The sequence below is a fragment of the Sinohyriopsis cumingii genome, chromosome 13 (genome assembly GCF_028554795.1).
Source record: "Sinohyriopsis cumingii isolate HCF-2022 chromosome 13, ASM2855479v2, whole genome shotgun sequence".
NCBI classification, from domain to species: domain Eukaryota; kingdom Metazoa; phylum Mollusca; class Bivalvia; order Unionida; family Unionidae; genus Sinohyriopsis; species Sinohyriopsis cumingii.
Window position 1 is genome coordinate 79,314,720 of NC_142973.1, and position 13,835 is coordinate 79,328,554.

At 35.6% G+C, this 13,835-nt stretch overlaps 1 protein-coding gene across 3 annotated transcripts in view; it reads right to left on the bottom strand.

The window, feature by feature from the left end:
* Positions 1–1,264: 1,264 nt before the first annotated feature.
* LOC149785875 (uncharacterized) overlaps positions 1,265–13,835 on the bottom strand; it is an 81,163-nt gene continuing 68,592 nt past the window's right edge. For all 3 annotated transcript variants that reach the window (XM_089979859.1, XM_089979858.1, XM_089979860.1), the window contains exons 18-20: positions 8,711–8,807; positions 5,519–5,595; positions 1,265–4,445 (exon numbers count right to left, since the gene is read on the bottom strand). In XM_089979859.1, coding sequence (XP_089835985.1) covers positions 4,176–4,445; positions 5,519–5,595; positions 8,711–8,807 — 444 coding nt within the window. In that variant the 3' untranslated portion in view covers positions 1,265–4,175. The remainder of the gene's footprint in view (positions 4,446–5,518; positions 5,596–8,710; positions 8,808–13,835) is intronic.

Sequence of the window (13,835 nt, forward strand, 5' to 3'; positions counted from 1 at the left end):
GAAAAATACTTGGGCAACCAAATATGATAAGATACCTAACAACAGGTGGGATTCAAGGCTGGTTATTCAACGTTTTGATAATATTTTTATATTGCAATCTGTGACACAGAAAAGGGAAGATCTGATTGCTTATGATTTTAAAAGTACATTTGATTCAGTGGATAGAGGCTGTGGTATGCAATAGTACAAAATGGCATGCATAGTAGGAGGCTTAGATAATAAATCAGACTTCTCAAGATGAACTAATTAAGTGTGGAGTTGGACAAAGTTGTATATTAGGGCTTCTCCTTTTCTCTGTGTAATTAAATGATTTATTACCAACAATGAATGAAAATGGTGGAACTGGAGTCTTTGTTGACACTGAGTTACAAAATGTGCTGGTGATTTGTGCTGATACTGTTTTAGAATTACATAGGAAGACACACTTTTGTGTAAAATAGGGTCTTACTGTAAACATGGATAAGACAAATATTGTTTCTAAAAACAGTACTAGTAGTAGACTAAGAAATCTGAAAAGTGGACTTGGGGTAATGAGCATATAAAACTTTTAACTTATTACAGCTATTTGGAAGTAGTGTTTCTAGCAGACTGAATTAGTCAAAAGCAATTGAAAGACCTGGTATACAGCTAATGCTTTAATTCCAGACGAGAAATTAATAACACTTGGATCTCCATCATCAACACTGTGTTCCAATTACATTTATTTCCTGTTCATATTAAGACCATTCTCCTATTCATCAGAGATTTGGTGATAAATGAAAACTTATGGAGAAGTTCCATCAACAGTTCTGTAAATTTTATTTGTGTTTTGGAAAACAATCTTTAAACATGGGAGCTCTTGGTGAATATGGACATTATGGTATCTGTATAGACCATTGTATTAGATGTATAAAATATTGGTATAAATTGCTGCATATGCCTAGCCATGGATATCCCAGGAAATGCTACATGATATTAAAGTCACTGGATTATAGCGAGAGGTTAACTTTGGCAACTGATATTAGACAGCTACTTTGTAAATATGAGTTTGGTTTTGCATGGATATCACATAATATTGGCACTGTTGGTTTATTTACTGTGCAGTTTAGACAGTTATTGTAATTTGCAAGAATGGCATGATGAAGTAAGTAAATGGATCATTATTTACTGTGCAATTTAGACAACAGTTATTGTATTGTATTGTAACTTGCAAAGAATGGCACATTCATGTAAATGCTCAAACACTTTAAAGAATTATAAGAAATAAAAAGTCTTGTAGAATGTGAAGGATATTTATATTTTATTGAGCATAATGAAATATATACACACGCTTTATATTAGGAGAAATTCCTATTCAAATAGATACAGGTAGATAAAAATTGTCAATAGAGCGCATTGATTATGTTGTTTGTGACTGGTGAAATTGAAGACCAATTTCTTTTTTTTAACGAAAATGCCAACAAATTGGTTAAGATTTAAGTTTCTTCTGAAGTACTCTTAAGAATACCCTTTGTTTTTTGTAATAAATGTGGAGAGGTAATCAGAAAAAAGCACAGGCTATACATTTTGCCTTGAAACTAAGGAAAAATGTTTTACAATTTGTGTGATCACGTGTTTTCTTTCATTTGTATGTCATATGACTTACCACTATGCATTAGTTTTAGAAAATACCAAGGTGTGAACACCCCAGTTATAAATTTTCTTCACTGTATAATTTTGTACTTGAGCCAGTGGCTTTAAATGAAAACTAAAGTTCTTCTGAAGATCAAGTAGATCCTGAAAAATAATCAAATTTTTTGGGAAAATGAAAGACCCTTACAGTTACCAGTGTGAGAAAATAATGGAAGCAGAACAACAGCTGTGAAATAAATTTGCTGCGAAAACTCTTTTACTGGTGAAATACAAATGTATATGTGTGGCTATCTGTGGAATCACTGCCATGACCACTGCTGGTCTTGGTGTTGTTGGAATTGTGGCCTCAGCTACTATCATAGGCATGGCAGTTGGATATGCTGTTGAAGGTGTATCCATGGAAACCCATGTGGCTGGTGGCACTGGTAAAATAATTTTATTTCATTTACATTCACTTATACATGTGTATTTAGAACTTCCTGTGCAGTCTCAATACAACTACCAAGCTATCCTCATGGCTGTTGAGGATGAAATGATTAGTATGACTGAGTTTGAAATGGGCAACCACCAAAATATCTGAGTACAGATACAAAACTGGGCATCAGTAACCTAAAACAGGTAGCTGTTTAGAGGCTGTGAAAACTGAGTTTGTCAGTGTATTTATCTGCCTACACTGGGGGGCCTAAGGGCAACATCATTTGGGGCTCACGTGGGTTACAATTGGTCACACAACTTGCATCAATCCTCAATGGGGAAAAATCACTGGGTATACAAAACTATTTCAGGAACTGTAATCGAGTGGCCAGTCTTAAACCACTATTAGGACACTATTTACCATAGTGCAAACATCGTCTCTAAAAAAAACAAATGGTCAAAGGTTGAGATTTAGTTCCTTCTATCAGATATATGGATGTACAAATTGACAGAAACAGTCTACAAGCAGTGATGGCATAATTGTTTGTGTAATATAAATAATATAACCAGAAATGAACTGAATGATGGAGTTTTAATTTACTTTATTACAATTATCCCTCAAACACAATGATTGCCTTATAATGTGAATACTAATACTATAATCCTCTAAAGCAGCAATAAGAGTTCAAACAAGTAATTAAGCCAGTTTTGTAGCCTTTGCATAGACCTATACCTGCTAGGAATATATACCATATGTACTCTAGTGACACTGCAAACATCAATGATTCTCATAATGCACCTGCAGAGCTGGGTCTGTTTGTTCTACTGATCACTTCTAACAAACTAAACAGACCCAGGTATGCTGGTGCATTATGCACTGGCAGATCTGGGTCTGTGTGGTTTGCAGTTGGATTCGTCTTATAAGTGAGTAGAGAAAATAGTTACAGTAACTGCTCTGAGTTCCATCTTACCTTTCTCAAACTATGGTTTCGACTGAAGATACACTGATCTTCCACAACTGTCATAAATGTCTAGCATATGGCCAGAAAGGTCAAAGGAAACTTGGAATATATATATAAGCATACAAAATTTGTTTCTAAACACAGAGATCTGGGTACTGCAATATCTTAGTAGGTAACAATTAACTGCAATGCACCTACAGAATAGGTCAATGTCATAAACAAACATTGTATAAAGATATTCAACATTCTGAAAACCTATTAAGAGCTACCTTTTTCATAAAACAATTTCAGCACTGCTTGCTTTTTTTGCAGTACATCTGTTAACTTTCTTCTAACATTAAATTTCTAATTGTTACCATTCTGGTTATTATTCATAATCTGACATAATATCATACTTTAATGTGGACCTATTTTAACCATAATATTTACATGCATCATGTACTTCAATTCACAAAACAAAAACTGGCTAAGTGTTTTATAATTTTTCCAAGACACTTGTCAACTAAATGCCATTTATGCTCATGTCCAATCTACATAGAAAGTAAACAGCTGTGCCCAGATCTGCCATCTCATAATGTAGATCAATGTCTGCAGTGCTTGTTCTATGTATTTTTCAAGTGAACAACATAGCCCATGAATTGTCTAAATTTCTTGAGGGAGGATTTTGGCCCTCAGTGTTCCGAGTTGGGTACTTTGCACAATAGTAAAATTTCCATGATTTTGTAAATAAACAAAAAGGACAATTTCATCACTTCATAAATTCATGGATTGTGAATGGGTTCCCCTTAGTTTCCTCAGAAAAATTACTCTTTGCTGGGTCTTTTAATTCATGGTTGTAACTATGAAATGCACAAAAAATGGTTAATTTCACGTAAGTCTTTGCTGTCACATTGTGTGTCACTGGTCATCACAAAATAATCATTATCAACCATTGATGTCTCATTGATTAATTGGCAACTACTGTCATGAGGTCCTATCTCATTGATTGGCAACTACTGTCATGAGGTCCTGTCTCATTAATTGGCAACTACGGCCATGAAGTCCTGTCTCAAAGATTGGTAACTAATGTCATGATGTCCTGTCTCATTGATTGGCAACTACTGTCATTATGTCCTGTCTCACTGATTGGTAACTACCGTCATGAGATCCTGTCTCACTGATTGGCAACTACTGTTATGACATGCTGTCTCACTGATTGGCAACTACTGTCATGACATCCTGAGGATCCTGAATTGTGGGGATATCATCTGCCTGGATTTCAATCATATTGAGGCTTTCAACAGTGGTATCAGGAGCCACATATTGAATGACATACTGGTTTCCATCAATCTCAGTGCCACTGTTTGTTACCAACTGTAGTTCATCTCCATTCTGCTGGACAATAATTGTTTCAGGATTGACGGACACCATCTGTCCATCTTCTGACTGGATGGTTATCTGCTTTGGCCCAAAGGCTCCCTAGAAAAAGAAATAACGTTATAATTACTGCTAAGCACAGTCTCTAGTATAACTTATTTTAACAAATTTGGTTACATTATCACATTTTTCATGAAAATGTAAACAATGAGTTTATTGGTATTAAATATAAAACTACACCTATATGAAAGGGAATGAAAGTTTTGTGAATGGATAATAAATTTATTCTGGTGGACATTTTGTGATATGATTTGGTGTTCCTTAAGAAAAGAAGAAGTGTCCATGTCCATTTGTTGTCGATTCAAGCAGAGGTAGTATAACACCATATGAAATGGATTCAATTCAGGCAGTGTAACCCCGTATAAAATAGATATATTGAAGCAGAGACGGTGTAGCACCACATAAAATGTTGGATCTGATTCAAGCAGAGACAGCGTAACACCATATAAAATGTTGGATTTGATTCAAGCAGAGACAGTGTAACACCATATAAAATGTTGGATCTGATTCAAGCAGAGACAGTGTAACACCATATAAAATGCTGGATCTGATTCAAGCAGAGACAATGTAACACCATATAAAATGTTGGATCTGATTCAAGCAGAGACAGTGTAACACCATATAAAATGTTGGATCTGATTCAAGCAGAGACAGTGTAACAACTGGATAAAATACTGGATATATTTCCAAAGGGAACACATTGAATCCTTTTACCTGAATAAATGACCAGACTGGTACATCAATGAAATGAATGGCAAGCTGATAACTGATTGTTCCCAGTGTGTAATACATGCTTCTTGTGGAATGGATGAAAGTTGACCACAAAAAGGAGAACACAGTCCAAATGTAAAACAGTGATGAAGGATGAGACAGCCTCTTTTCAGGGATGGCCTCTCTTCAGGGGGCCTCAGAAAAGGTGGGCCATTATTGAAACAAATATGTTCAATGGAGGGTCATTCAGAGAGTAATTAACAATTGTTATGATCTTTTATTTATTTGGAAGTTTTAGAAACGCGTATAATCTAATACGGATTGGGTTTTAAAGCAAGACAACTTTTAACCTTCTAATTAAAAACTCTAATTGATTCAGGACACCTGTACAGCATACAGCTTACCTGCTGAGACATGTCAATGATGCGTTGCAGAATGTTGACAGCTGCTTTCTTCTTTGGGTCATGATCAGATTGCTGGGCTAAAATCAAAATAAAGAACTACTGAACATGTCAAATTATATAAGGCTTATCACTAAATTTCACAATATCAATCAAATTAAGCATATTTGTTACATAAAACTACTGGAGTGATCAGTGGCAAAGTGTAACAATGTTCCTGATAACGTAAACAAAACTGAATTGTCTCCCCTTGTTAATGAAACTTGTATGCTTTTACTCCAATTTACAATGGTTTGCTAACAGTGCATTTCCTGTAATTACACTGTAATATATCACAAGGTTAATAAACACAAACAAGAACATTATTAAGAAACTAGGTTAACTGCCCATCCTAGGATGGGAATATAAAATAAATTTAAAAAAATGTGGATGAGTGAGTTTCAAAAAAATCTGCAGATAAAAACGGAAAAAGAAACTGGGACTTTGCCATGAGTTTTGAACTTGTGACTTCTTGTGTGGCAGCTGGACACGGAAAGAAAGAAAGACAAATATGGGTGTTTATATGTAAGATATGACTGATTTAGTGTTATTTTGATAAGGAAGAATAATATGACATCATCATAAACTGTATTTATTGAATGTAAGTTCCAAAATAACTCTTCTCCCCACAAGACCTTTACTAAAATGAAAACAATGCACAAAACCTTTACATAACAATTTTTCAGCATAAAGCAACGTGTACTGAAATGGTGATAGAAAGGAACATGTAATGAAAATGGTGATAGAAAGAAACATGTACTGAAATGGTGATAGGAACATTTACTAAAATGGTGATAGAAAGGAACATGTATTGAAATGGTGATAGAATGGAACATTTACTAAAATGGTGATAGAAAGGAACTTGTACTAAAATGGTGATAGAAATATTTACTGAAATGATGATAGAAAGGAATATTTACTGAAATGGTGACAGAAAGCAACATGTACTGAAATGGTGATAGAAAGCAACATGTACTGAAATGGTGATAGAACAGCACAAATATATTTTTATGCCACCAGGACATGTTCTACAAAATACACAATAAGAACAGAGAGCCATCATGCTCTTAACATCCAAGTCCATCAGTCAACAGATTTAGTCTGGACAAGTAGTCTTCTGGATGAAAAACCAAGGTTAAAAAGTGCAACTGAAAGGAATTATCTGGATTAAATGGGTTTGGTCATTGTTGTTTGACTGTATCTGGATTAACCCTTTAGCTACTACAGCCGTTGTGCAGTCTCACTACTGCCGAGTGCTATCATATCAGTTACTGAGGCTGGTTGCTTGGCTGAATACTAGAGCATCATCATGGCTGACTACAGAAACTGACAATGAAAACCTGGTTACATTTATATTCGTTATTTGATTAGTTTTTGCTGGATTGAAGTGAAATAAAAAAACAGCTTACTTTGCATAGTGTCTGTTATTCTAATATTTCCACTTTATATACCCCTACATCCCATCATACAAGAAATCCCAGCCATGTAAACTGTTTTGAATCCCACAAAATAAATCCAATATTTACAAATATACATACAAAAACATGAATAAAATCCACACTCTAATTACAAAGTTGAGAGTGGTACCTCTGAAAACAGTCATTATCCACAAAGAAATGATGATATATATTCCAAGATATGCCCACATCGACATTATGCTGGTTTCATACCATTTTAGGTCTTGCTTTTAGGCCCCCATTTTCTTGACATAATTGTTTGTTTCTTTCCCAAGCTTTTCCACCAGATATTCAGGAAAAAACTTGAGAAAAAAATCGTTCTGATTGCTTAGTCCAAGCTTGATTGTTGAACCAACATGAGACTCAAAATCATTGATCTCGAACACGGCAAGGTCATAACTCCATTGTGCAAGTGGGACTATGTCCGCCTCGTCATCCGATTCAAAATCACTTGCATCTGGTGTTGAAACGGGACTAATATCAACATCTGATCCATTTTCTAAGAATGATCCATTAAACTCTTTGATATCGCTTGCACTGATTTTTTTAAGTTGCTCATATCTGAAACGGAAGCCATCTTTGTTTATCTCAACTACATGAGTTTCATGAAGTGCAGAAAATCCCCGACAGTGTGTCTAAATTTAACCTCTTAGCTTTCACACTTCTATCAAAATGTTGAGTGAACAGTTCTCTCATTGGTTATGATAATTAAAAATATGTAAACTTCTGTACTTTCAACCAATCAACATTTAGTTAACATAGCAGTCACATCCGCATAGATATGACACTCAGGTTTCGAGTACTGCTGAACTATGCGCACATAAGCGACGCTTTGGTAGTAAACTGGGCTTATCAACACTGCATATATGTGTCAGTGGGGTTCAGTAGTTATTTACAGGTGTTGCTTCAATGCGGTAGTCGTAGCTAAAGGGTTAAATGAGTCTGGTCACTATGTTTGACTGTACATCTGGATTAAATAGGTTTGGTCATTGTTGTCTGACTGTATCTGGATTAAATGGGTCTGGACAATGCATGTTTGACTGCTGTTGTTGTTACAGGGTTTAATGCCATTTTTCAGCACAAGATAGGCTATACATGGCGGCCAGTTTAGATGGTGGAGGAAGAACCAAGGAAAACCCTGGAAAGAACAACTGGTCCATGAGAAGCTACTGGCAAGCTTTCTCATGTACCAGCATTGGCTGAGCCAGAGACTCAAACCCATGCAGACAGTGGTGATATGGCAGTGATCCGTAACAGTGAGCGCTTTAGACCACTCGGCACCTGGGGGCCCCCGTTTCACTGTAAATTTGGATTAAATTGGTCTGGTCATTGTATGTTTGGCTGTATATATATATCAGTAATTAAGTGAATATTAGACATCTGACGTTTAAGAAAAGGCTGAAACACAGAATGTATTAAGTGTCAGAGGGCTTTCATCCAGAGTACATAAATGCATGGTTCCATAGAGACACAAACAAAAGACTTGAAGGAATCCATACCATATGAACACTTTTATATCACATCATCTGCAAACTGCATAGACCCAGATCTGCTGTCACATAATGTGCTAGCACATCTGGGTCTATGCAGTATTAGAAGTAATCAGAAGAACACACAATACAGACTCTGATCTGCTGGCACATTATATATGGCAGATCAATGTCTATGTTACAAGTGAGTATAAATGGTAATTGTTTACCTGTACTTTCTGTCATAGTATTGTCTCCTGATGTTCCTCCACTGACCGCATGCTCGTGTGCAATTTGCAATGGGATCTCATCATTATAATGCAGCACCTAAGAAAAAGAAAAGCACATGATACTACTTCCACATTAATTCTATCTAAGAGGCTGAATTTTCAATATAATTAGTTTTGCATAAACAATCATGAGATGATTAGTTCTTCATAAACAGTCATGAGAAACCGTTAAAAAGAACTCTCAAACTCAAAATCAACTAAAAAGGATTATACAGCAAAGTATCAGATCTTCTGAAACTGTAACACTGCAATCATAGGGGGACACATTGTAACCACAGAGGAGGACTGTGACACAAAGAAATACAATTTAAGGGAAATAAGGGTAGAGCCTTCACTGTGAGTGAGATCATCATGGAACTGTAAGGGTTGGTAGGGTAGGGAGTTGCCATCATGATTCAAAATTTATCCTTTTGTAATGAAGACTTATAAGACAATTGACCACTGGTCTTAACTAACTTTACTCGTAGTATAAATAATGTGATCTTGAATGAAATTTATTGTGAAGGACCATTATCTACTTATTAGATTTACCATGACTGACCTTGAACCTGTAGACTCCCCCAAATCTATAGGTTTCTTTCTTACCCTAAGTGCAAGCTATCCATAAGTTCTACTGTGGAGAAACTGGGCACACGACACAGGTATGCCATCATGGCAAACAGATCGAGTGTTTCAGGTGCCATAAATATGGACGCAAACAAAGACTTTGTCCATCAATGTATACATATTAGGAAGCTGGCAAAGATTAGAATGCCAACGCTTCATTTACAAAAAATCTAAATGTACCCAGTGGGACTCTTTACTCTAACTATTCAATGGACACTATTGTAGATGCAAATGTAAATGGATTTTCAGGGTTTGTATGTGACTTTGAAGGTGCTAATATTATATGAACATTTAAATATAGAAACAGAATGTAAGAATGATAAAAGTAGTATGGAGACAATCTCAGTGAGTACCCCATTGCATGATGACATACATATAATTGATATGAAACTAAATACAAAAGGTTTTAACACAGGTCACTTAAATGTACAAGGTATAGTGGGAAACATAGACCAGATTAAGTTAATGTTGTCTTCCAAGGAAAATAATATATATGTTTTAGGACTCACTGAAACCAAATTAAATGCTAACCACAATGATGATCTATTTCACTGTCAAGGCTACAATAAACCATTACGTAGGGACAGAGTGACAGCAGGGGGGAGGTCTTGTTGTATACATTAGGGAAGACGTAAATGTAAAAAGGCGACTTGACTTGGAGTTACATGAAATTGAGAGTGGAAATTTTTCAAAATAATGCAAAATCATTCCTAGCTGGTTTCATTTATAGGCCACCTTCCTCCAAAGCATTTTGGAATGATAACTTTTTGAAACAAATGGAAAATGTTCTAGCACAGGAGAAAGAAACATATATACTCGGAGATATAAATAAAGACCTTCTCAATACTCAAATAAGGAACAACTGGATGAATTTATTGAATCATTAGGCCTAGACCAGCTGGTAAATGAGCCTACAACGGTAACAGAAATATCAAGCACTCTTATTGATCACATTTATATCAACCTACCAGACTATGTGGCTTGTGTTAATGTACCGAATGTTGGTCTTAGTGACCACTATCCTACTTTTTTGACAAGAAAGGTTAAATGCAAGAAAAATAAGAAAAATACAAATAAACAATCACAGATCGTTCGAAAATTTTAATGAAGAACAATTTCTCAATGACTTATATAAAGTTCCATGGAATATGATCCAAAATTTGGATGACATAGATGAAGCCATGAGGGTGTGGACTGACTTATTCATGGATGTAGTATCTAAGCATGCACCACTGAAAGTACATTGAGTAAAGACTGATATTCAACCTAATTGGCTTACTACTGAAATCCTAGATGCTATGAAAACACGAGACAAATTCAAGGCTATGGAAAACCATGCACAATATAAAGTATGGAGAAATAAAATAACAAGTATGATTAAAAAAACTTATTATCAATCATTGCTTGAAAACAAAAAGAGCAACACAAACTCCATTTGGAAAGTCTTCAATGAACTCACTGGAGGAACACACAAAAAACAGACAAATAAAATTCACTCACTTCTGGTAAATGACACCATAGTCACTGATGAAACTGACATTGCAAATGTTTTCAATGATTTTTTGACCAACATTACCACAAAGTTAAAAGAACCAGTGATAGAAAACAACTTTAATGAACTGAAAAAGTTCTGCAGCAGCAAAATCTCTAAGGAGGTATGTTTCTCTATCCCACCAGTGTCAAAAAACTTTGTTAAAAAATGTCTCAGTGAACTTGATACCAAGAAAGCTACAGGACTTGATCAGATTGGTCCACGACTCATTAAATCTTCTGCCTTTGCTATTGTAGATAGCATAACATTCATAATTAATTTAAGTATTGCAACCTCATCTGTCCCTGAAATATGGAAAACTGCAAAAGTAACTCCTATTCACAAATCTGGTTCTAAGGATGATGCTGATAACTACCGACCAATCTCAATACTACCAAACTTGTCAAAATTGATTGAAAAACATGTTGTGACTCATTCATGTCATATTTAACCAAACACTTGCTGTTACACCCTAATCAATCAGGCTTTAGACGGAACCATTCCTGTGAGACTGCCTTGATCTCCCTAACAGATAAATGGCTTCAAGCACTTGACCAAGGTAGAATAATAGAAACTGTATTTGTAGATTTCAGGAAAGCTTTTGACATGGTGGATCATGAAATCCTTTTGAAGAAACTGAAAATCTACCAGTGTGATGAAAGAACAATTAGATGGTTTACTTCTTACTTAAATGAGAAAACACAGCATGTTTACATAAATAATGTTCTGTCTGAACCTGGAACCATTAGATATGGAGTACCACAAGGCTCAATTCTAGGTCCATTACTATTCATTTTATTTATTAATGACCTACCACTTTTACTAAGAGACTCAATATCATCTACGGATCTCTATGCAGATGACACAACATTGTCAGACATCCAAAACACAAAGCATGAACTCGAAATTTCTTTACAGAATGCCCTAAACAAATTGGAAAACTGGTGCACATGTAATGGCATGGTGGTAAATACTGGTAAAACTAAAATATTACTTATCTCAACATGGCAAAGAAGGACAAATCTTGATAGTGATGAACTATGTCTGACATGGAAGGATACAAATCTGCAAATGGTCTGTCATGATAGACTACTTGGTGTTCTGGTAGATAATAACCTATCATGGACTGAACATATCAAACATATTAGTAAAAAAGTCAATTCAAGTTTATGGCTTCTCAGTAGGATAAGACATTTTCTCCCTGAAAGGCACAGAAAACTATCTTATAACAGTTACATACAACCCTATTTGGACTACTGTAGTACAATATGGGGTAATTCAAATGATAAAAACATAGCAAAGCTGGCACATCTTCAAAAAAGAGCATTTGGGCTAATATCAATCCAGAAAGAAAGCAAGGAAAGTTTAGCTGGTAGGTTAAAAATATTACCTATTAAAGACCGAATCTGTTTGAGAAAAGCCAAATTAATGTACAGGATATCTCAGAATAGTGCTCCTGAATATTTACAATCACTATTCCAGTATAGGCTACCTGGTAATACTCCCCACCTGCAATCCATGTCTACCAAACAGTATAAAATTCCCAAACCAAATAAGGAGTTATTTAAAAAAAGTTTCCAATACTCTGGAACTTTGCTCTGGAATAGTATTCCAGTTGAGATTAGAAATGCCCACTCTATTTCCTTCTTCCAAACCCAATATATCCAGTGGCTTCATAGATGCAGCTTAAATAAATAAATTCCTTTGTATGAGGGCCTCAAGGTGGATTAGTTTTTAGCTAATTGTGTTACCCTCTTTAAATAAGGTCATTATTATTATTAATATTATTATAGTTTCTTTCTTATCTAAAGTATAAGCCATCTACAAATTTTGAAGTAGTTACATGGCTGATCAAAAGGCATCTACTTTTCTCAAGTACATGCCATCCACAAAGTTTAATCCAGGTCTATGATGTAGAACTAAAGTGTTGTGCTGAAACATTTTTCTTCATTCAGTCACTGTGACCTTGATCTTTGACCCTTTTAAAGGTGTGTGGCAGAAAACTGGAGTTTTTGTGTGTAAATTGGGAACAGATGGAATGATGAACTGACAGATATCATAACATAACATGCTCTGCCGCAGGTTTTATTTATTCAGCCACCTGGGGCACCCAGTGAACTTGTTATCCAAGCGTTGCCGGCTTGATACTACCCACCCCAGTCCATATTGGCTGCCTCAGTGTCCCTGAGAAAAGCATTTACTTTCCATTTCCTTGGCATTATAGAGCTGAAAGTACTTTTAAAAACTAATGAAACCAAAACACATTATAACCCCAAAATTGAGAGGCAGCATGGTAAATTGGGTACACTAAAATTTCCTGTCATTACAATTAATATTTTTTCTCGTATCAGTTCATGTACAGGTTTCTTTCTTACTCGAAATTGAAATCATCTACTAACTTGGGACAAAGAACACTCATGAAAAAGTTATTCTGCAAAACCAGTGCTTCTTTGAGCCATAAAGACATTGACATATGAAACAAAATAGGGTCTCTTTCATTTCAGTAAGCCCTCTGCAAAATTTGATCAAGGTACATGATCTAGAACAGGGGTCTCAAACACATGGCCCACGGGCTGCATGCTGCCTGCCAAATTGTATCTTGTGGCTTGCAAAATGATTGGCGTCACAAGGTGTCATGAGAGAGAACAAAGGTGGTGTGCCCTGGGGCCATCAAAAATGCCCTCATGCGGCCATCAGGATGGTTTGAGTTTGAGACCCCTGATTTAGAACTCGAGTTATTATGAAAAAGCCATAAAACCAATTTCTTGTCAGTGACATTATTAAACTTTGACCCTCCAAATCAATAGGTGTCTTTCTTATCCAATGTGTAAGTCATCTATAAACTTTGGTGAAGTACATTTCAAGAACAGAACGTTTTGTGCAGAAACCATTTTCTAACCTTCAGTCACAGTGAAATTGACCTTTGTC